Source organism: Scyliorhinus canicula, chromosome 9 (genome assembly GCF_902713615.1).
Source record: "Scyliorhinus canicula chromosome 9, sScyCan1.1, whole genome shotgun sequence".
Lineage (NCBI taxonomy): Eukaryota > Metazoa > Chordata > Chondrichthyes > Carcharhiniformes > Scyliorhinidae > Scyliorhinus > Scyliorhinus canicula.
In genome coordinates this window covers 157,782,701-157,804,996 of record NC_052154.1, presented here as the reverse complement: position 1 = coordinate 157,804,996, position 22,296 = coordinate 157,782,701, and the positions used below count along the sequence as shown (strand labels likewise).

Below are 22,296 nucleotides of genomic sequence, written 5' to 3'. Positions count from 1 at the left end.
TCCTGTGAGAAGCTACACCCCTGAGTGACTAAACCTAGTCCCGCTAATGGTAACAGGACAAATAAAGTGACCACACCTGGTGACCGGTCAGTCCTGAAGCCTTTTGTCCTCCCTGCAATGGAAAATGAAGGAGCCGCACTGAAGGCTGACTTCCCGGCCTTCTCCGGGGAATAGGCACCTGTACAGAGACATGACAACATTTAACGCCTGTCAAAAGTATCATTCCATTAGTTATTATTTAGCAAATTCAACTTCCTGAAGCCAAGCTCATTTGTGGTGTTTAAGGTGATTAGCCTGCCATTTACTCTGTGGAGGGGGACACTCCTTGGTAATGTGCAGCATTGGCTGTGTCTCTCCACAAGTGAATTATTGTTCCATCGGTATGGCTGGAATCAGGCCGAACTGCGGCCAGGGGCAGAGAGAGGCAGTCAGCACCGTATTATAATGAGAGGGAGTCAGATGGGATACAGTCTGTCTGTGAAAGGGTGGGGTGTTGGATAGGGGACAGTTTCTTTGAAAGGGTGTGTTGGATGGGCAAAGCGTGTCTGTGTGAGTGAAAGGTTGGGTGGCGTTGTGTGTGTGTGTGTGTGTGAGGGGATGGGGGAACAGCACGATGGCGCAGTGGTTAGCACTGCTGCCTCACGGTGCCGAGGTCCCAGGTTCGATCCCGGCTCTGGGTCACTATCCGTGTGGAGTTTGCAGATTCTCCCCGTGTTTGCCTGGGTTTCGCCTCCACAACCCAAAGATGTGTAGGGTAGATGGATTGGCCACGCCAAATTGGCCCTTAATTGGAAAAAAATGAATGAATTGGGTACTGTAAATTTATTTTAAAAAAGGGAGGGGATGGGAAGTTGGATGGGATACAATGTCTGTGAAAGGGGGAGTTAGATGGTAGAATGTGATTTATTGAGATACATTTCGGTGATGTGTGCTGTTTGGTTTGTTTTATCTTGAAATTAAGCATCACTTTACATTTGTTATGATAATGTATTAATTATGAAATAAAAGTACTTAAAATTAAATATTAATGAAACATTCAGCTGTTTTAGTGTACTGGAAACTCTTTCTCACCTTCTGCCCACACTGGCCTTATCAATCACTCTGTACTATCAATTATTTTCAAATTTTGTAAATCCTGCAATGTCATCGTATTCATACTTCACTCCTGGTGTAGGGTTACCTGGACCCGGGGTCTGGAATGGATTGATATCCTTTGGTCTGCCATAGAGGGAGTAAGCTGGCGTCCCGCCTTTGCCTTTCCTAGTGAGTAGTGACGGGATGAGGTAGGCTGGGCCTGGTGAGCTGTCCACGGTGAATCTGGCATGCGTCACTCCAAAGCTGTAAGCTGGAGACTTGTACTTGGTCGCATCATGCTGGACGAAACCTGGATAAATATTGATAGTATCAGAGACGGGCTGCTGGGGGCAGAGAGCTGGAGTGAAGAGGCGGAGAGAAAAGACAAGATAGGGTGAAGAGGTGACGAGGCAGAGTGAAGATTGTGACAAAGAGGAAGAGGTGGAGAGGCAGAGTGAAGATTGGGACATAGAGGAAGAGGTAGAGAGGCAGATTGAAGGTTGGATGGGGAAGAGTGAAGAGGCAAAGTGGTGGAGAGGAGATGGGAGGTGGAGTGAAGAGCAGTGGGGAATAGGCAGAATGAAGAGCATGGAGGTAGAGGGAAGGGGGTTGTATGAACAAGCTGGTTGCAGTGGCCTGGAGACTGAGAGCGGTTTCTGATCCACTTCTCAATTATCATTCTGCTCTATGTTACAAAACATTGTGGATCAATGGATCTCTTAACCGTTACAGTGACATGGTGGATTTATTCACGAGTGTGTTAACATTTGCGAGTGTCAGTTGGATTTTATTCCCATTGAAGTCAATGATAAAAATGGAGACATATAAAAGGGACTGCTGATTTGCTAGCATCCATTTTTCACTCTTGCACATAATCATAATCTGTGAAGTTCCAAATAAATGAATCTTATTCAGTTTTCTGCCTGAAGATGCATCTGCCCACATCACATCCACCTCCACCATTGGCAGGGCAAGGGGTAGGTGCTAAATTTGTAGTAGAAGGGTCTGGTGCACAGAGGGTTAGTGTGGGACTGAGTACAGTATCACCCACACAGTGATATAAGAAAACACCTAATGCGGAGCCAAAGCCAGCCGAGAGATGGACATAGTTGGGTAAGACCTAGAATGGAGTCAGCTCCATATCTGTACTTTCTATTGTATATTTATGTTAATAAAGACTTGCTGTTAATATACTCCAGACTACTTCATGGTGTCCAAAGCAGGTCAATCTTTATCTGCGTTGAACATTGGTGGCACTAAACGTGGTGTGTTTTTCCTCTAAACAGAGTCATAGGAGGGTCTCATATTAATGAATAATAATGACTATGGGTAAGTGAAAAGAGAGACGAGCACACAAGAGTGATGCTATACCAGAATATAATAATTTAACACTAGACAGTAGATAAAAAGGGGAAAACATTTAGAATTTTTACTGTCAAACCTTCCAATGTTTAATATTAATAATTGTACCCTCCATCCCAAGATGTTCTTATTTCTTACTATGCTTACTCTGCTCAATGGGCAGGATTTTTCAAATTGAGAAGAAACCCTGACGCTGAGGTCAAATTCAGGTTGCATGGCTGCTGACTTTCTTGGGCAACCTCCAGCCATGCCTCTTTCATGAGGCTCATTGACCTTCTTATCCTGTCCTCTGGGAACAGAATCCATCTCCATTCCCTAGCCCCCCTGCAGAAGCATCTCCAAATAGACATAATTACACTTTGGAGTCACCCTTCCTCTGACTCTTGCTATTCCGGCTCAACCTCCCTTGTCGGTACCCCTCCCAATGTCCTCTGTGTGTGCAACTTATATAAAGGCTGCCAACTGCACTTTAAATATGGCACCTTCCTTTGGCATGCTGGAATTTTCTGTGCCTGCCACCTGTTGTTGACCAGCTGCCCTGCCTGCCAAACGTTACTTGGCTGAAGACGGGAACACCTTTGAAGGTGTCCTGGCAGCCATGCTGGCGACTGCATGAATTTGGCTTCGTCACTGAGCCATCCTCTCAATTAGAAAAACTCTACCTGTGGAATCATACAGATCAGAAGGAGGCATTTGGCTTGTTATGTCTGTTCTGGATCTTTGACAGCACCCTCCTCTCCACTCTGCTCCTTCCTCATCATCCTGTAGTTTTCTCCTTGTCAGGTATTTATCCAATTTTGTTTCCGACGTTACTCTTGAATCTGCTTCCACCACCCATTCAGGCAATGCATTCCAAATCATAACAACTCCCTGTATAAAAATATTTCTCTCCTCACCCTGCCACCCCCCCCCCCCCCCCCCCCCCCCACCTTACTCACTGGAGCACCTCACACCAGAACCGCTCTTCCATATCCTCTCCCAACTCTTCCTCCCACTTTGTTTCGATCCCTTCCAGTGGTGCCTTATCCTCTTCCAAAATAGCTCCGTACACCGCTGACACTACCCCCTTCTCCAGTCCGCCTGTCGCCAGCACCTCCTCCAGCAATGTGGAGGCCGGTTCCTCCCGGAAGCTCTGTATCTTCTTCCTGGCAAAATCTCGAACCTGCCTGTATCTAAACATTTCTCCCTGCTCCAGCCCATACTTCGCTTCCAGCTCCCTCAATCCTGCAAACCGACCCCTAAGAAACAAATCTTTTAGCGTTTTAATCCCTTTCTCTTCCCGTTTCCGAAAACTTCCATCCAACTTCCCTGGCTCAAATCTGTGGTTAGGAAGGGCAGTGCTGAGCGAGCGCTGCCCTCAGGCGGGGCAATGCTGAGGGAGTATTGCCCTCTCAGAAGGTACAGTGCTGAGGGAGCGCTGCACTCTCAGGAGGGGCAATGCTGAGGGAGTATTGCCCTCTCAGAATGTACAGTGTTGAGGGAGCGCTGCACTTTCAGGCGGGGCAATGCTGAGGGAGTATTGCCCTCTCAGAAGGTACAGGGCTGAGGGAGCGCTGCCCTCTCAGGCGGGGCAATGCTGAGGGAGTATTGCCCTCTCAGAAGGTACAGTGCTGAGGGAGCGCTGCCCTCTCAGGAGGGGCAGTATTCAGGGAGCGCTGCAATCAGGAGGGGTAGAACTGAGGAAGCTTTGCACTCTTGGGAAGGGCAGTATTGAGGGAGCGCTGCGCTCTCGGGGGCAGTACTGATGGAGCTCTGCATTCTCAGGAAGGGCAATATTCAGGGAGAGCTGCACTCTCTGGGTGGAGTACAGAAGGAGTTCTGCATTCTTGGGAAGGCAGTGTTGAGGGTGCTCTGCCTTCTCAGGAGGGACAGTTCTGCGGGAGCGCTGCAATCTCAGGAAGGGCAGAACTGAGGCAGTGCTTCTCTCTCGGGGAGACATTGTTGAGGGAGAGCTACACCCTCAGGAAGGACAGTATTCAGGGAGTGCTGCACTCTCAGGAAGGACAGTACTGAGGGAGTGTTGGTCTCTCAGGAGGGGCATTGTTGAGGCAGTGCTTCTCTCTCTGGAGGGACATTGTTGAGGGAGTGCTTCTCTCTCTGGAGGGACATTGTTGAGGGAGTGCTGCACTCTCTCTGGAGGGACATTGTTGAGGGAGTGCTGCACTCTCTGGAGGGACATTGTTGAGGGAGTGCTGCACTCTCAGGAGGGACAGTACTGAGGGGATGCTGCACTCCCAGGAGGGACAGTACTGAGGGGATGCTGCACTCTCAGGAGGGACAGTACTGAGGGAGCGCTGCTCTGTTAGCAAAGCAGTACTGATGGAGCATTGCATGGTCGGGGGCAGTCGGGAATATAAAAGTAAAAATGGGAAAATATGTCATTTGAAACATGGCAAAACCTGACCTAAGGGTACATGAGAAAATGTCGGGCGAAATCCCACAAAAGGTTAACAGCAGCTGCAAAATAAGTTTTTGAAATGCAGCCTTTATCAAACAGGCGTTAAGAAAACAGCTTGCTACCATTCAAGCTGTAAAACTGATGTATGTCACAGCAGATTGAACTTTTAGTTATTTGGGAAAAAACAATATTTCGCACCTTCTTTGAAGTTAATTATTTTAGTAAGCAGCTAAAAAAGAATTGCTAGCATCTTCAGTTGAATTGGGTGATAAATGTTTAGGTATGAAATTCTGTGGATCAGGTGGGGACATAAAACTAAGGTTGGGTGTGAAAATCAGTAGACTAGAAGATACTGACCCTGAGAAAACGTCTGCAAGACATCTTGGTGACAGCACTACAAATTTTGCATCCATCACTGGTAAAAGGAGGCCAGAAAATAAATTTTTCTTCGAGTCAGGCAGATTGTGAGGGAAAGCCTAGAGAAATAGGGATGCCTAGAAACTTTTAGAGACCAATAACCAATCGACCCTTAGCTAAAACAGGAAGATAGTGCCTTGGTACCCTTGGATAGGGCCCAGAAAGGGTATTTATCCTTAATTTTAGAGTGCAGCTGAAAGGGACAACCAGGAACAGAAATTAGAAATCCAAAATATGGCAATTAGGGTAAACCTCTTGCTCTGAAGAGAGATGAAGCAATGAAACAAGAGTGGAAGAAATTAACAGAGGCAAAAAAACTCCTGGATAAGAGAGAGTTATCAGAACGGAGAGGTCACAATTTTTGTTAAGAGTACCTAAAACCCTACAGAATAGAGATCCAAGATCTCAGTGGATAAATGAGTGTGTGTTTGATAAGGATTTGTCAATTTCCTTCAGTGTTTGTAGTTTTAAACTGTTGTATTTTGCAAAACCGAGTTCCACATCAATTAGAAGTTATAAATGGCAGGCAGAAATGTGATCAGTATTATGAGGTAGTAAATCAGTATGCTCAGAACTAAATTAGTCTTAGCATAAACACACAAAGCAGTTAACTGGGGAGCAGTCAGAGCTGTGTGCAAGAAATTACTTTGAAATCAAATGTGTTGAAATTGACACGGCACAGCTCCACCAGGGTCCTAGTGCCCGATGATTCACAAGAAAGTCAGGAGCAGGGAAAATTATGTTTAGAATGTTAAATATATGGTAGAAGGAGCTTTAGGGAATAAAGATATTAGACCAGAAATTAGATTAGGAGAATTACTTGCAGTATCAGGAAATGAGAATCTGATGGCAGGGAAAGATTTTTAAAAAATAGATGCAAGAGAAAGTAAGATATTAAAACCAATAGATAACCCAGAGGATTTTTGGGTGAAGCTACCAACTAAAACCACAGGCAAAGTGATCAGTGAAGCTGTAAAATGTAAAGACAAGATCGTTCAGATTCTGGGTGAACATACAGTTGAATTAGAGAAGCACGGTGTCTGGAGCAAAAGAAATTGTATCACAACTAAACACATGGCCCAATTGGTGGGAAGACAGTGAATTAAAACCTGTTAGCAACATTGATAGGACAGATGATAGAGTTAAAATGTCATGTTCGGAACTTACCTTTCATAAAGATCCGGTCATAATAAAAAAAATAAAGAAATTGAAGCAAAAGCAGTAGCAATACCCGAAATGTATCAGGGTAAGGTTTCGACCAGATTGGATCACTGAGTGAGCAAAAGAGGACGAGTTTGAGATTCTTTGAATCTCACTCAGGGGTGCAATGGCAGAAGGAGGAGGTTTAACAGGCCTTAATTGTATAATGTACATAAATGACAAGCAAAACAAACCAGTTAAAAAAGAAAAAGGAAAGAAGGCAAAGGAAATCTGGAAGTCCTGCTGAGGGCACTTCAGGAGTATCCAAACAAAAATAGAAAATACAAATTAAAGAATAGGGCCCTCTCCACCCTTGACCTGTTCATTTGATTTTTCAGATGGAAAAAATAATAGAGACATACTTGTTCGTATGAAGAAAGAGGACTACAGTCCAGAAAATAAATAAGGATCAAGTTTGTAGAAGGAAGGGAAAAAGCTAGGAGTAGGCTAGATGAGTTAAAATGTGGGGAGCACTTACAAGCAGCCTGTGATACGTACTAAACTTATCAGATAAATTAAAGATTTTTAGACCATATTCGGGGAAAATTAATGGTACTCAATGGGACCCCGAGAAAGGGCAAGTTAACACAGGAAATGCGTTACGAAACAAAACCACAAGTAGGAGTAATAGTCGCTGTATTGCTCTGTGATGCACCATCAATTGGACATGATCGAGGGTGAGATCCAAACGATGTGTGCCCGGCAGCAGACGTACAGAAGAAAGGCCGGCTGCCGGACAGTACGGGTTCTTATACCCCGCCTCGTAAGAGGATCTACCTAACTCTCAGCCAATCGGCTGAGAGGCACATGACTTCCCCAGCCAATTTACAGAGAGGCACATGACTTACCCGGGCCAATGGGCAGCGAGTCTTCTGCACCAATAGCAGCTCGCTTCCAAGGTACCGTAATATTCCTAGTCATATTACCACACTCTGGAAATTGGGAATTTTAAAATTAAGTCAAAGTTTATGTTGCAAATGTTGCAATAAAATTACTCAACGGAAAGAACGAAAAATGATACAATTGGCTACATATTTGAGAGAATTAAATGACAGAGCACGGAGTAAAACTTTATGGGTTAGAAACAAATCAAAATATCAAATTATTACTGAGAAGTGAAACCTTCGGTCACACATCTCTAACTGGGCATGTGTCCTGGACATCAACTGATAGATGATCTGCGGTCTCCATGGGGTATGTACTATGCTGTGGAGTTATTATGGGTCTCAGCCGACAGCAGCGACTGACGAGGAACCCCCACATGCTAAATGACAATAGTTTTTAAAACATTTTGCAGCTTGATGCCACGGCGGGAAAATTGTAACCAATGCAGCAAACAATATTGCATTGGAGAGCTGTAATAGTTATTAAGGAATAAATGTCATGTACATTCTAAGGGACTGTTATGTATGTATGATAATGGGGATATGTGTGCCGTTCAAGAACTTGATCAGCAAACACCAAGGGTGAGGAATTTTCTAAACTGTGTGCATGTTTTAATAGAGGGGGTAAACATGGGATAAATAAACAAAGTACAATAGTGGTGGTTTAGTGTGTTTTCTTGATTTAACTGCACGCAACATCACAAATAATATTGTTGTTAACACGCCATATTTTGTATGTAATAACTATTGGTCCCACGTGCTGGCTCATAAAGCACTCGGATAGAGCCACGAAGGGATGTGTTGATATTGTACTTTATCTTTTAGTGTTGAAATTGTGATAACTGCTGAAAATATGTAAAGTTGTAACACACAAACTATTTGTGTGGTTAGGTAATGAGCAATGTGTTAAGATAAGACTTTTTTTTTTGACTGTGTATTTAACAACAGGGAGAATTTATTTGGAAGAAGACAAAGTGATGGTTCGATGTGACGAAAGAGGATTCAATTGGGTTGTACCCCCAAACGTTGAATGTATTAAATGTGCCTACTGATGTCCTAGGGGTGATTCTGCGACTACTGTTGACTTATTATGTTGCAATTGTTATAATGGCAAATATACACTTCATGTGGTAAGGGAAATTATAACAGAAGAAGGGGATTTGAAGGAAATTTGGCAGTAAGTTATTATCTCATGTAAACCAGGGCTGGCAGACGTACATTCTTCAGAACAATGTTAGATATCAATGTGAGGAAGTCAGGAATAGAAGCAGGATCAATTGAACCTTTTAAATTGATGAAGCAAGGGAATCAGTGGATAGTACATAATATCATAATTTACCATTCCGATAAGAAACAGAAAGCAATTAGGATGACGAAGAAACGGGACACTAGACAGTCGGTGATGGACAAAAGACCTTTTCGGTTACTGATGGACTGAGTTGTGTGCTGTTTCTAAGGACACTAGGAAGCTTCTACGATGCTGCTACCCCAAGGAAGTAAAATGCTTTGGAGGTAGTGGAACACATGGATATAGCCATTGTGTTACGTTCCTGAGCAGCTACAGCTATGGTTCATGATTGGACTTGAGGAAAGAACAAAAAAAGAGTCTATTGACACTAGTCTGAGATATGGATAAATTTACAATTGATTTTGGTGCACAATTTAAAATTACGACATGTACATACCAATGACAAAGATCGGGGATATATGTTAGTCAGTACAATTGGATGGGGGATAATTGACCGAAAGATGTTATGTTTCAAATGTCAAGACTGGGTGTAAAAGTAAAAATGGAAAAATATGTCATTTGAAACATGGAAGTCTGGCAAAACCTGACCTAAGGGTACATGAGAAAATGTAGGGAAAAATCCCACGAAGGGTTAACAGAAGCTGCAAAAGAAGGTTTTTGGAATGCAGATAGCCATTATCAAACACACGTTAAGAAAACAGCTTGTGACTATTCAAACTGTAAAACTGATGCATGTCTTTTAAGTCACTGCAGATTGAACTTTTAGTTATATGGGGGAAAAAAATCAATATTTTGCATCTTCTATGAAGTTAATTATTTTAGTAAGCAGCTAAAAAAGAATTGCTAGGATCTTCAGTTAAATTGGGTGACAAATGTTTAGGTGTGAAATCCTGCTGACACCAGTTGAATATGGGAAGCTGGAGAACACACATTAACCCCAAATCGGAGTCAGAGTTCTGACAAGCTAAGGGCACTATTTGGTAATAAAGCAACTTTAGAAGTGACAGGAGCCAGATGTAACACCCCTCTAGGATCAAAGCACTTTTGAACATCACAAGGGAAAACATGTAATCAGAGTTCGATGAGTTAAAGTCATGCTCAACTTGAATACATAGTCGTGTTAGAAATAATTCAGATTAAAGGTACCTTGTACAATCGAGTAAAATAAAGTTACTTTATGACAATGTCATATAAACTTAATAACTGCTAGAAGGAGAATATAAACCCTTGGGGGACAGCCAGCAGAGTCAGCTCTCATAGCTGCCCTTGGTCATGGGAAGGATAGAGCACAGAAACCGAGCGGAACAGCGAATCCATCTGAGGAAGACCAAAAGCTAAAGAAGAGAGATCGTCAAGGTAGACCTGAAGGTCTTTTCAACCAACCAGGAGAATCCAGAAGCAAGGTCTTTTTACTTTTCTGTAAAGACAGTGATTACACCTTCTAAAAAAAAATACATATATAATAATAAAATAACTTACGTTTTAACCTGAAACAGTGGTTATTACAAAGTCTTCTTTACTTACTTAGCAACGCTGGACCCAGGATCAATGCTACTAAGTAGTAAGGAGATAAAATTCTTCTATCAAGATATGGGTTATACCGGGGGATAACTTGAAAATATAGATTTACCCAAATAGCACCCACCTAAGTCTGCATAGGAGTCAGGGAGTGAGAATTCCTGTTCACCATTTAGAATGTCTTATTCACCCTTTTTGGTATAGGGGGAATTCTAAGAATAGTGGTGAGTTTTTTTTACTTTACGAGGGAGCATTGCATTCTCAGATGGGCAGTACCGAGGGAAAGCTGCACTGAGAGGGGCAGTACTGAGCTAATACCGCATGTTGGTGAATGAGCTGAAGGATTGCTGCCCTGACAGAGGGGCAATGCTCAGATAGCACTGCCTCAGGGAGGCAGTACTGAGGGAGTATGCACCGTTGAATGAGATGTTGAACCAAGGCCCCATCTGGCCTCTCAGATGGAGGTAAAAGGTTCTGTGGAATTCTTTGAAGGAGGACAGGGGACGTCTCCCTCCGGTCCAACACAATTTTTATAACAGCACCTATAAACAGGAGACCTGGTCATTCATTTAATTGTTGTTTCTGGTGTCTGTTGTGGGATAAGTGTTACACCTCAGAGGGCTGCTAAAGAGGTCATCGTTTTTTTTTAACCAGATGTGGACTCCCAAGAGAAATCCAATCAAATCCTGGATCAAGTTCAAGGGAAGGTATGGATAGATTTGGGGTAAAGCAATTTAAATCAACCACCTATCATCCCGAATTGCAAGAAGCTTTGGAAGAGTGGCTCCTACTTTAAAAACCATGTTGAGGGCCTATAGTCAGGATTATCCAGAGGATTGAGATAAAGGAATTCCATTGGTATTATTTGCAGTTAGGGACGTGCTGAATGTATCAACCAAATTCAGTCCGTTTGAATTAATTTTTGGTCATGAGGTAAGAGGACAACTTAAATTGATAAATGAGAAATTGGTGAGTCAGAGTTCTGAGTCCACAGTTTTGGATTATGTGTCAAACTTTAGCGAGAGATTAAATCGGGCTGGTGAGTTGGCTAGAAAGCATTTAGAAGTGTCACAGCATGTGATGAAAAAAGAGCCAGATAAGAAATCAAAAACTCAGAGAAAGTATGAGTGATTTTACCAGTGGTAGGTGACCACTTAAAAAGTAAGATTTAATGGGCTGTACCAAATTGAAAGGGAATTGAATGAGGTGAATTGTATGACAAGAATTCCAGATAGAAGGAAAACTCGCAGTGTGTCATGTTAATATGCTCAAAATGTATTTTGATACAGAAGGAAAGCAGGAGGATGTGTGAGTAGTTAAAACTTATGGAGAAGAGATAAATCCATAGTATTCTGAATTGGACATCTTCTGAAGGAAAATCAGAGTGACCTGAAAGAGCTATTACAATCACTTGGAGCTATATGTGGGAACAAACTAGTAAGTACAAGGGTGATTATACATGACGTAGATGTAGGAAGTTCTGTTGCAAATAAGCAACATCCACCTTCTGGCATTGGACATGTCCCTGGAGCTGTATCCCATCCCCTGGGTGTTCGGATGTTGCGTGTGTGGTGTTGCCTCCCGCAGTGCTGAAGCACAGTTTCCAGGCATCAGGGTGTGATTGGGATGCTGGGCAATGACTCCCACATGCTACATGGCCGCGGGAGTCCACATGGGTTCTATTGGCAATAGCCTTCAGCCGCGCAGCAGAGATGTCAGCAGGCAGTGGGGGTTACGGGTGGTCATTCGAGCAGGCGGGCAGGGACAAGGGTTGCCCCTGGAATAGGGGAACAATACAGAGGTTGGCATAGTGGTGCCATGAGCGGTTGCTCCCCCATGCCTCACCCCCCCACCTCCCATGGCTGTCCTTCCCTGCGGAGGGTCCCCCAGCTGAGGGTCCCTCAACCCCCACCGAGCACTAGGGTGGCAATTCCAGTGCCCCTGGGGCTCACTTCATGTGAGCCTCATCGGCTTCCCATAGAAGCCCTGCCGCTAGGTTCACGTTTTTCAAAAGGAGTACTAATTGGCGCCAGTGTGAGCACTCTGTCCTGTCCAACATTCTTCCCTCAATAGATTTCTGGTGGTGGCTATGTGGTGAACAGTCACACGCACAGTGGCTCCCGCCAGGGTATTTTGTTTAAAGCCCTTTTTGCCCAGTTTTTGGTTGATGTTTGGGGTGAAATTTGATTAGTTTGATGGGTCAGGTCTCCAGATAAAAACAATGCCCAACAAGGAAAATACAAGGCAGCAGTCGGGCAAAATATCGTCGTCAGTCTCGGAAACCCCTCGAGAGAAAATGGCGAAGGCTCCTGCTGTGACCTTGGCCTCTCAGGGAACGGCCGAGATGTTGGCAAGCTTCTTGGTGGACAAATTCACAAATCAGCAGCAGGCCGTCTCTATGAACCTGATAAGGCAATGGATGGAGCTCTAGCCCCCATCCATGTGGACTTGGAGAAGGCGGATTGGAAGATAAAGGAGCAAGGTGCAGTGATACAAAAGGTGGAGGTGGCACTCTGGGACCAGAGTGACCGGATTGTCTCCCTTGAGGTGGAGATGGCGTTCCTGGCTGAAGGGCACAAAGCGTTGAAGGCCAAGGTAGAAGATCTGGAAAATCTTTCCAGACTTTAAAATTTAAGAATCATTGGGCTACTGGAGGGTCTGGACGGCCCAAATCCCACAGACAATATGTCCAGGATGTTTGGGAAGATGGTGGGAGAGGGAGGATTGCCAGCCTGTCCCGAGATGGACCGGGTCCATCAGTTGCTGATGCAGAAGCCCTGAACTGGGAAACCACCACAGACAATCATCATCAGGTTTCACAGGTACCAAGATGAAGAACGGGTCCTGACGTGGTGAAAAGATCATCGAGGCTATAGATGGGAGGGCCACGCCATCAGGAAAACTCGGAACGTGGGAACAGAACTGGCGAGAAGACGTGCAGCGTTGAACAAGGCCAAGGCCGCGTTGTAAATAACCAATGTGCGATTTGGTGTGATGTAGCATCTCGTTTTTGAGTGACTTTTAAAGAGAAAGATTATTACCTGGATGCACCGGAGGATGCAAATGAGTTCATTAAGAAGCATGGACTGGGGCGAACTAAACAATTGTTAACTGTTAGGTGCAGTTGTATCAGATTTATTGCAGGGTTTTTGTATTGTGGGTGAGGGCGTGTGATTATAAGGATTTGCTGGGGGGGGGTTTCTGGGTAACTTCAAGTTTGTATTTTTGGAGTTGTTTGTGGGATGGGTGTTGGTTTTCTGATTCCTCCATCTTTTTGTTGGAGGTGGGCGGGGGTGTTTGCTGGCAGTTGGTATCATTGCTATTTATTTCTTTAGGTGATGAGTTTGGGATTTTTGTTCTTGTTTTGTTTGGGGGTGGGTGTGGGGGGAAGAAAGGGGCCTTTGTTCTCCTTTTAGCTGTTTGTTTATAGGGTTGTGGTATGGCTGGGAGGCGGGGTGGGGAAGTGGAGGGGTAGCCTGCTGATGGTGACAAATTCTTTGTCTTCGTTCTGGTATTATGGGTGGTTTGGCTGCCATTTTGGGTGGGCCTGAGATGTTGCTGGATTATTTCACATGGTGGGAATGGCTGCCTCTTTGTTGGGGGGGGGGGGGGGGGGGGGTAAGATACCTTTGAATGTAAGGGGGTTAAACAGCCTAAAGCTCACATGTGTTGGTGCACTTGAGAAGTTTGAAGGCTGTTGTGGTGTTTTTACAGGACATCCATTTGTGGATCAAGGGCCAGACAAGGTTGCAGAAGAGCTGGTTGGGGCAGGTACATCATTCAGGTATCAATGGTGAGGCATGGGGCGGCTGCAGTATTGATCAACAAGGAGGTGTCATTCTCAGATGCTCCTATATTAGCAGATCCACGTGGGAGGTACATAATCAGTGGGTCGTTGGTGGGCATGCTTGTGATTCTGGTCAACATGTATATAGCGAACTGGGATGATATGGCATTTATTAATAAGGTGGTGGCTTCTATTCCGGATCTGGATTCACATCAACTGATTCTGGGGTGGGACTTCAATTGCATTTTGGATCCTAGGTAGGATAGGTCAAGCCTTTGGTTCCATCAGGGGTAGAGAAGGCGATATTGGTGTTTATGGAACAGATGGAGGGGGCAGACCCGTGGAGATTTATGTATCTGAGAGATGAGGAGTTTTCTTTTTTTTCTCACATCCATCGGGTCTACTCCCAGATTGACTTCTTTGTGGTGGGTAGGTCTCTTCTTCTGGAAGTGAGGGGGAGCGGGGTACTTGGCAGTCATTATTTTATATCTGTGCATTTTGTGGATCTCATTTTGGAGCCAGGCACCACTCAGTGACCCCCATGGGGACTGGACGTGACGTTGCTGGCGGACAAGGGATTCTGTGAACATATATCTGCCGCCAATGGGGAGTATGTTGAGTTCAATAGGAGCAAGGCGGATAATCTCCTACAAAGCACATAGGGATAAATCTGGCAGAGTGAAGAGACAGGGGCTGGTGGATTCCACTCTCGAGGTGGGCCGCCAATATTCAATTGCCCCAACACCGGAGTTGTTGGCAAACAGGAAGAAACTGCAGACAGAGATTGAACTGCCTTTGGCCAGCAATGATGTGGAGATGCCGGCGTTGGACTGGGGTGAGCACAGTAAGAAGTCTTACAACACCAGGTTAAAGTCCAACGGGTTTGTTTCAAACACGAGCTTTCGGAGCGCAGCTCCTTCCTCACCTGAGGAAGGAGCAGTGCTCCGAAAGCTCGTGTTTGAAACAAACCTGTTGGACTTTAACCTGGTGTTGTAAGACTTCTTACTTTGGCCAGCAAGGCAGTGAACCAGCTGCGGTGTTTGAGGGACCCCTTTATGAATATGGGGACAAGGCCAGTAGTCTTCTGGCAGGCTGCCTCCCTGGAGATAGAACAGATCAGGGATTGGGACGGTGGGTTCGTGTGTCCCCCCCACCCCACAACAGGGAAGATTAATGAGACATTTGAGAATTTTTATCAAGAGCAATATATGTCAGAGCCTCCAGAGGAGAGATTATGAAGGATGCTGCTGTCGGCTGGGTTGTCCTCCCCGGTGGTGTAACAGGAGGGAAGGGAGGAGTTGGAGGCGATGATAGGACTGGAGGAGGTCATGAAGTGCAACAGATTGATGCATTTGGGTGAGGCATTGGGTCCGGATGGGTTCCCTGTCAAATTTTATTAAAAACTTTTGAGTCAATTGATCCCATTTTTGCCGGATATGTTTAATGATTCTTTGATCCAGGGTGTGTTACCAGCCATGTTGGTGCAGGCATCGATTTCCCTGATCCTGAAGAAGGATAAGGATCCTATGGAGTGTGGGTCATACCGACCCATTTCGTTGTTGAACGCTGACGTTAAGTTGTTGGCGAAGGTGTTGGCAATGCGTTTGGAGCCCTGCCTTCCAGGGGTGATTTCGGAAGAGCCGGCAGCTGTCGGCCAACATACGGAGATAGCTAAGCGTCGTTCTGTCGCCCACCTCAGTGCCTAAACCAGAGGTCATTGTTTCAATGGACGCTGAAAAAGCATTTGATAGAGTTGAGAGGGGGAAACCTACCATTCTTGGAAGGTTTGACTTTGGGCCAAAATCTATATCATGGATTCAAGCCCCTATGTGAGTATGCATACGAATGCCCTGAATTTGGCCTGCAATCAATTGAAAAGGAATACAAGGTAGGGCAGTCCATTGTCCCCAATCAAGTCTGTGGCCATTGCATTGAGGTCATCCACTAGATGGAGGGGGATAGAGCGGGGATGGTGGGGGCGCAGAGCGTGTCCCTACATGCGGATGACTTACATATAACCTTGGGTAGGGTGCTCTTTCCAAGAGCCGGTGCAGACTCGATGGGCCGAATGGCCTCCTTCCGCACTGTAAATTCTATGTAAATTCTATGTAAATATTATGGACCCACTCTCCAATGTAACTTGGGGATTCAAATTCTGTATGGGGGCAGATAGAAGGGGGAGACTCGTGTAGAGGTTGAAGTCTGAAGGTCCTGGTTACTGTCCCGCTTCTGTTGCCCCTGCAAAATTCACTTCGAGCCCAGTGGTGACGGCCACTTTGAGGGTTTGGAGGCAGTTTAGGCAACATTTTAAGCTGGGCTCTAAGTCAATGTTTGCCCCTATTTGCAGGGCCATTTGTTTGTGCCTTCTGGCTTGGGTTCGTCATTCAGGGTATGGGAGAGGAACGGGTTGGAGAGGTTTGGGGATATGTTTATTGATGGTAGGTTTGACTGTATAGATGAGTTGTTGGAGAGGTTCCAGCTCCTGAGAGCGAAATACTTGCAAGTTCGCAACTTTTTGTGTAAAGCGATTCCTTTGTTTCCTCTGGCACCGTTGCTCTCGCTCTTGGTTAGAGTCTTATCACTGGCCAAGTTGGGTGAGGGAAGGATCTTGGATATCTGTGTCGGATTCTGTAGACTGAACAGCCTTCGTTGGAGGAAGTAAAGAGAAAGTGGGTGAGCTGCGTCCGGTTTTAGATGGGGAGGTGTGTGGAGTGAGGTTCTTCGCCTCCTCTTGTGTTAGGTTCAAGGTAAAGCACCCGGCCAGGGAGTGGATGAGTGGTTTCTTCCTGGGGCTGGAGGATAGATGTGAACGCTGTTCTGGGGAGCTGGCAAATCACGCACACATGTTTTGGTCTTGTCCTAAACTGGTAAGCTTTGCATCTCTTTTTTTCAACACCATGTCAGGGATCCTGGGTATTCAGCTGGAGCCGTACCCATTGGTGGCTATTTCTGGCGAATCAGACTCGCTGGTGCTGGGGGTGAAGGCCGACGTCCTCGCCTTTGCCTCAGTAATAACCTGGTGGCGACTTCTGCTTGGGTGGAAGTCTCTGGTACCGTCTTGTGCCTTGGCTTGGCTGGGTTATTTGATGGAATTTTTGTATCTTGAGCAGGTCAAGTACACCACGAGGGGGTCTATGGAAGGGTTCTACTCAAGACCGTGGCATTTCATCTTCATTTTCAGGGAATTGGTCACCGTCAGCTGTTAGGATTTTTTTTCTAAAGTTATGTTTGTTTTTTTATAAATTTAAAGTGCCCAATTCATTTTTTTATCCAATTCAGGGACAATTTAGTGTGGCCAACTCACCTACCCTGTACATCTTTGGGTTGTGGGGGTGAGACCCATACAGCCACGGGGAGAATGTGCAAACTCCACACAGACAGTGACCCAGAGCCAGGATCAAACCCGGGTTGTCGGCACTATGAGGCAGCAGTGCTAACCACTGTGCTACCGTGCCTCCCGAAAGTTTTGTTTGTTTATGGAAGGTTGGGGAGGGGAGCAGATGGATTTGGGCGGGTTTATTTTGTAATGGTGTTGTCTATATGCTACTGTTGTTCTATTTTGCTATAATGAAACACCTTTCTTTATAAAAATATTTATAAAAACCATTCTTCCCTCAATCATTACCACCCAAAATGAGACGAACAAACAACTTGTGTAAAGTACCTGTAATGCAATAAACCGATGCGGGGAGCTTCATAGGATCAGAACCAAACAAAATTTGACAATGAGCCACATAATGAAGTGTTGGGACAGGCGACGAGAAGCTTGATGAACAGAGTGTCACAAGTTACAGCAGCTAGATGGACTAGATGGACAGCAGTTTTGGAAGCTCCCAACCTATATTTTCACAAAGCCAGTCCTGTAAACCCATCATCCTTGCTCCCGCTTCCTGAGGAACAAGGGGAGGGAGACTGTGTGAAAATAATAGAGGAAATGGAAGAAGTACGCTTAGTAGAAGAGCCACTGCAGAACCCAGATTTAATCTTATTCACTGATGGTTCCTCTTTTATTGACAAGGGTATCAGGAAAGCTGGGTGGGCAGTCACAAGCCCATACGAAGTATTAGCTGAAGGAAGTTTGCCCCCAGCTACATCAGCTCAGCAGGCCAAATTAAAGGCACTTACAGAAGCATGTCATGTGGCAAGAGATAAAACTGCTAGCATCTATACTGACTCCAGATATGGTTTTGGAGTAGCACATGATTTTGGCCAACTGTGGAGAAAAAGAGGATTTCTCACAACAGCAGGTACACCTATCCGAAATGGAAACGAGATCTTCTAGAAGCTATGACCTTGCCCAAAGAAGTATCAGTTCTAAAATGTAAAGCCCATACTCATGAGGACACTATGGAAGCAAGAGGAAATGCTCTTGCGGACCAAGCAGCAAGGGAAGCTGCCTCCTTTTGTGCCTCTCATTGGCATCAGGAATCAAGTCACATTTACAAATTGGGAGTAACCACCTTATTACATGATTTACGTGAAATGCAGAATGATTGTACAAAGGAAGAAAAATGGACATGGTTAGAATCAGGTATTCAACCATATGATGATGAAATTTGGAGAGAAGTTCAAACTTGTAAACCAGTCGCACCGCAATCACTAATGCCCTTCTTAGCTCAACAAATTCATTCATGGGGACACATATCACCTCAACAAATGATGGATCGATTCCATAGAAGTTGGTGTGGTAAAGGATTCAAAAAACATGCACAATTGGTAGCAAACCGATGTGTAACCTGTCAAAAGAATAACTTGGGTCCTATAATATCAATGCCTCAATTAAGAGCTCCTGCTCCCGCAGGTCCATTCCAGTACTTACAAGTAGATTACATCACTCTTCCTAAATGTCAACAGTACAATGACGTCCTTGTAATAGTGGATAAATTCTCCAGATGGGTGGAAGCTGCTCCAGCTAGAAGAGGGACAGCTGCCCATACAACCAAAGTGCTATGCAAAGACTTTATTCCCAGATGGGAGTACCAGCTAGCATTGACGCAGACAATGGAACCCACTTTACAGGAGCTGTTTGTAGGGAAGTCTGTAAACTACTAAACATTAACTGGAATTTACACTGTCCTTATCATCCACAATCATCAGGACAAGTGGAACGTATGAATCGAACTTTGAAAGAAAGACTGTCTAAATACAGCCAGGAAGGCATGAATTGGGTCCAAGCTTTGCCAATAGTATTATGCAGTATTAGAGCAACATCAAACAGAACAACAGGCCTGAGCCCTTTTGAAATCATCACAGGCAGACCAATGTCTCTGCCAGGAACTATTGACTTGCGGAAAGCAGACTGTCATTTAATGAGTGATGCTTTGCTGTCTTACTGTCAAAATCTAACAAATGCTGTCAGCTCTGCTTCTCAACAGGTGTTAGCTGCGTGGGGCGATCCTCCGGAGGGTGGACACGACCTGGTGCCCGGTGAAGAAGTGTACGTCAAAAAGCTGCAAAAGGAACCTTTGGGATCAAAGTGGGAAGGTCCTTTCGTAATCCTTCTCACCACCCAATCTGCTGTTAAGTTAAAAGGAAAGAAAAGTTGGATTCACGCATCGCACGTGAAGCGCACATACAAGTAAAATGTTTGCCGCAATTTTAATTTTCAGTTATTTGATTGACTTTGTGAATGTTGTATCAGAAATGAATAAGAACACATTCCTTTACACATCTAAGATATATGCTGAAAACTTTAACATTTCTAATTGTTGGGTATGCATTGCAACCCCTACTAACTCAGGGGAGGGTATTCCCTTTCTAACTATTCCCTTTAATGCTTCAGAAACAGCAGAATGGTACATCTATCAAAGCGTCCCTCGCTCTATGGTGACCCGTTCTGGAGCATATACATGTGAAAATGGGATGTACCAGGTTGACATCCAAAAATCTATTAACTTATGGAAATCTGCAGGCTATCCACTAAACACCTTTTCAGGATGGCACCAACTTCAATTTAACCCTGACAAAAAAACCTCAATATCTTAACCTCCCAACTAATATTAAACAAAAAGGATCAATTTGCCTCATCAGTAAGGACCCTAAAGGGATACCAATGGGTAATAGTAACAGTACTAACTATGTAGATGTTAACACAGCTTTTAAATGTACAAACGACCGCTTAGAAAGAGTTATGGTGGAGAATGAATAATCCTATTCTCCTGTGCAGCTGGATTCATCATTTATATGACATACCAATGTGCTACGTGCATCAAAGAACTATTCGCTAAACGCAGGGGACCAACTGTCAGGATGATTCATACTAACCCTACTGCACCCCCAATTGATGAATTTGAGGTGAATTACTTTTGTTGAAATGTTAACCGTAATATTATCAATCAATTATTTGTATAATCTATTAATACTGAATCTGTAGTATCAAATTTGACTAATTTATTAATTGTTATTTTGTAATAATGATTCTTTAAGAATTTTAATGATTATTGTTGAAATACTTGTTGCAATGCTAAGTTTCCATTCTATTGTTTAAATCTGAAATGACAATATGAATGAATTATTCTTTGCGCTTTTACCTATCCTATCGCTTTAATGATGTCTTTTATCTTATTCTGATATATCTCACTTGATCTTTCGATTTATCAAAGGGCCGACTGTAGAAGCCAGGTATTTTAAATACACTTAATATAGGTAAAAGGCTGCTTAAAGCATAAATATTAATTCCCAGTTTTAAAATGAAAGAAACATATAATTTCCAAACTCAGTCATGAGTTTGCAAGTAACACAGAAGTCTGATAAGATCATTACATTTTTCCAAGGACAAGGGTTGAATCCATGGCAACGAGGAATAAGAATGAAGGATTGCACGATTCTCACGCCGTTTGAGATTAGGGTGAATTACATCCCATGACTTGTACAAGCTGAAACATTTTAGACTGTGTTGCCTTGTTTTTAATAAATGGACAGTTAAAACATCAAATCAAATATATATATATATATGTATATATTTGATTCCAACATTCTCATTGAAACAATCTTATAAAAGACAGTTTGAATTATATTTTCGGAGTTATGCCCAGGGTGGCATGACGAGTGCTCAACAAATGCAACCCCTTTTGCAGTTGAGAATGTGTGAACCAGTCTGATTTCACCCGAGCCAGGAGCACCGTGACTTCTTGCTACGCTACGCACTGTCCCCAAAACGGTGCACGGTACAATATATTGTAAAAATGTAACAGTAAGATGCTGACCCTTATTTTCGCTGATTAAAAACTCACATTAATTTCCTACTCAGCTTTGCTTTTGTTTCTTTCTCTCGCTGAGGAGTCGGGAAACTCAACCCAGGTTCCAGCTTTCATTATCGTGAATCTAGAATGGGAAGGCTAGCTGTTAGCACAGAGGGAACGCTTCCATTCCTCTAAACCATTGAATCCCTACAGTGCAGAACAAGGCCATTCAGCCCATCAAGTCTGCACCCATCCTCTGAAAGAGCACCCCACCTAGCCCCATTTCCCCGCCCTATCCCCGGAACCCCACCTAACCTGCACATCTTTGGACACTAAGGGACAATTGTTATGGGCCAGGGTTTCAAGAACCCCAAATTGTAACATTGAGTTCACCTGACTCACAACTTTTAATAGATTGTGGTATGGGGAGCACACGGCCCACTCTACAGCAGAAATTGAAAAGTATTTTTCAAAAGCAAAACAATGTTTATTCTATGAACTCAAGTTAACCTTTTTAAAACATACAGTGAACATCTAAGCAACCATTAATTCAAATACAGCCCCCAAAGAATACAACATGAAGTAATCCTTTAAGCTTTCCTTTTAACATCCATAAGACTTAAAACATCTTTCAACAGAAGCACATCAGGTTTACATTCAGTACTGAAAACATTTATAATTCTGATTTCACCAAATGATCAAGAGATAGTCTTTTGATGGCAGAGCGAACAGCAGTACACCTGCTTTGTCTGGCTTCAGCTCCAACACTGAAAACGAAACTAAAACACACCCTGCAGCCTGCTCAAAGACGAAAGTAAAAAGCTGACAGACAGCCCAGCTCCACCCACACTCTGACATCACTGCAGTAGTAAACACCCATTTCTTAAAGGTACTCTTACTACAGATATTTATATACACACCCATTTATAAACACCCATTTCTTAAAGGTACTCTCACATGACACAATTTATCATGGCCAATCTACCTAACCTGCACATCTTTGGACACTAAGGGACAATTTAACATGGCCAATTTACCTAACCTGCACGTCTTTGGGTTTTGGGAGGAAACCGGAGCACCCAAAGGAAATCCACACAGACGTAGGGGGAATGTGCAAAATCCACACAGACAGTCAGCCAAGGCCCGAATCGATCCAGAGTCTCTGACACTGTGAGGCAATAGTGCTAACCACTATGCTGCCCCAGGAACACCTGCATTGTCAATTC

At 44.1% G+C, this 22,296-nt stretch overlaps 1 protein-coding gene across 2 annotated transcripts in view; it reads right to left on the bottom strand.

Annotated features, from left to right (window-relative positions):
• The window catches only part of LOC119971825 (outer dense fiber protein 3-like), a 52,977-nt gene that overhangs the window by 16,263 nt on the left and 14,418 nt on the right, over positions 1-22,296 (bottom strand). For both annotated transcript variants that reach the window (XM_038808021.1, XM_038808022.1), the window contains exons 3-4: positions 1,181-1,384; positions 77-178 (exon numbers count right to left, since the gene is read on the bottom strand). In XM_038808021.1, the coding sequence (XP_038663949.1) occupies positions 77-178; positions 1,181-1,384 (306 nt within the window). The remainder of the gene's footprint in view (positions 1-76; positions 179-1,180; positions 1,385-22,296) is intronic.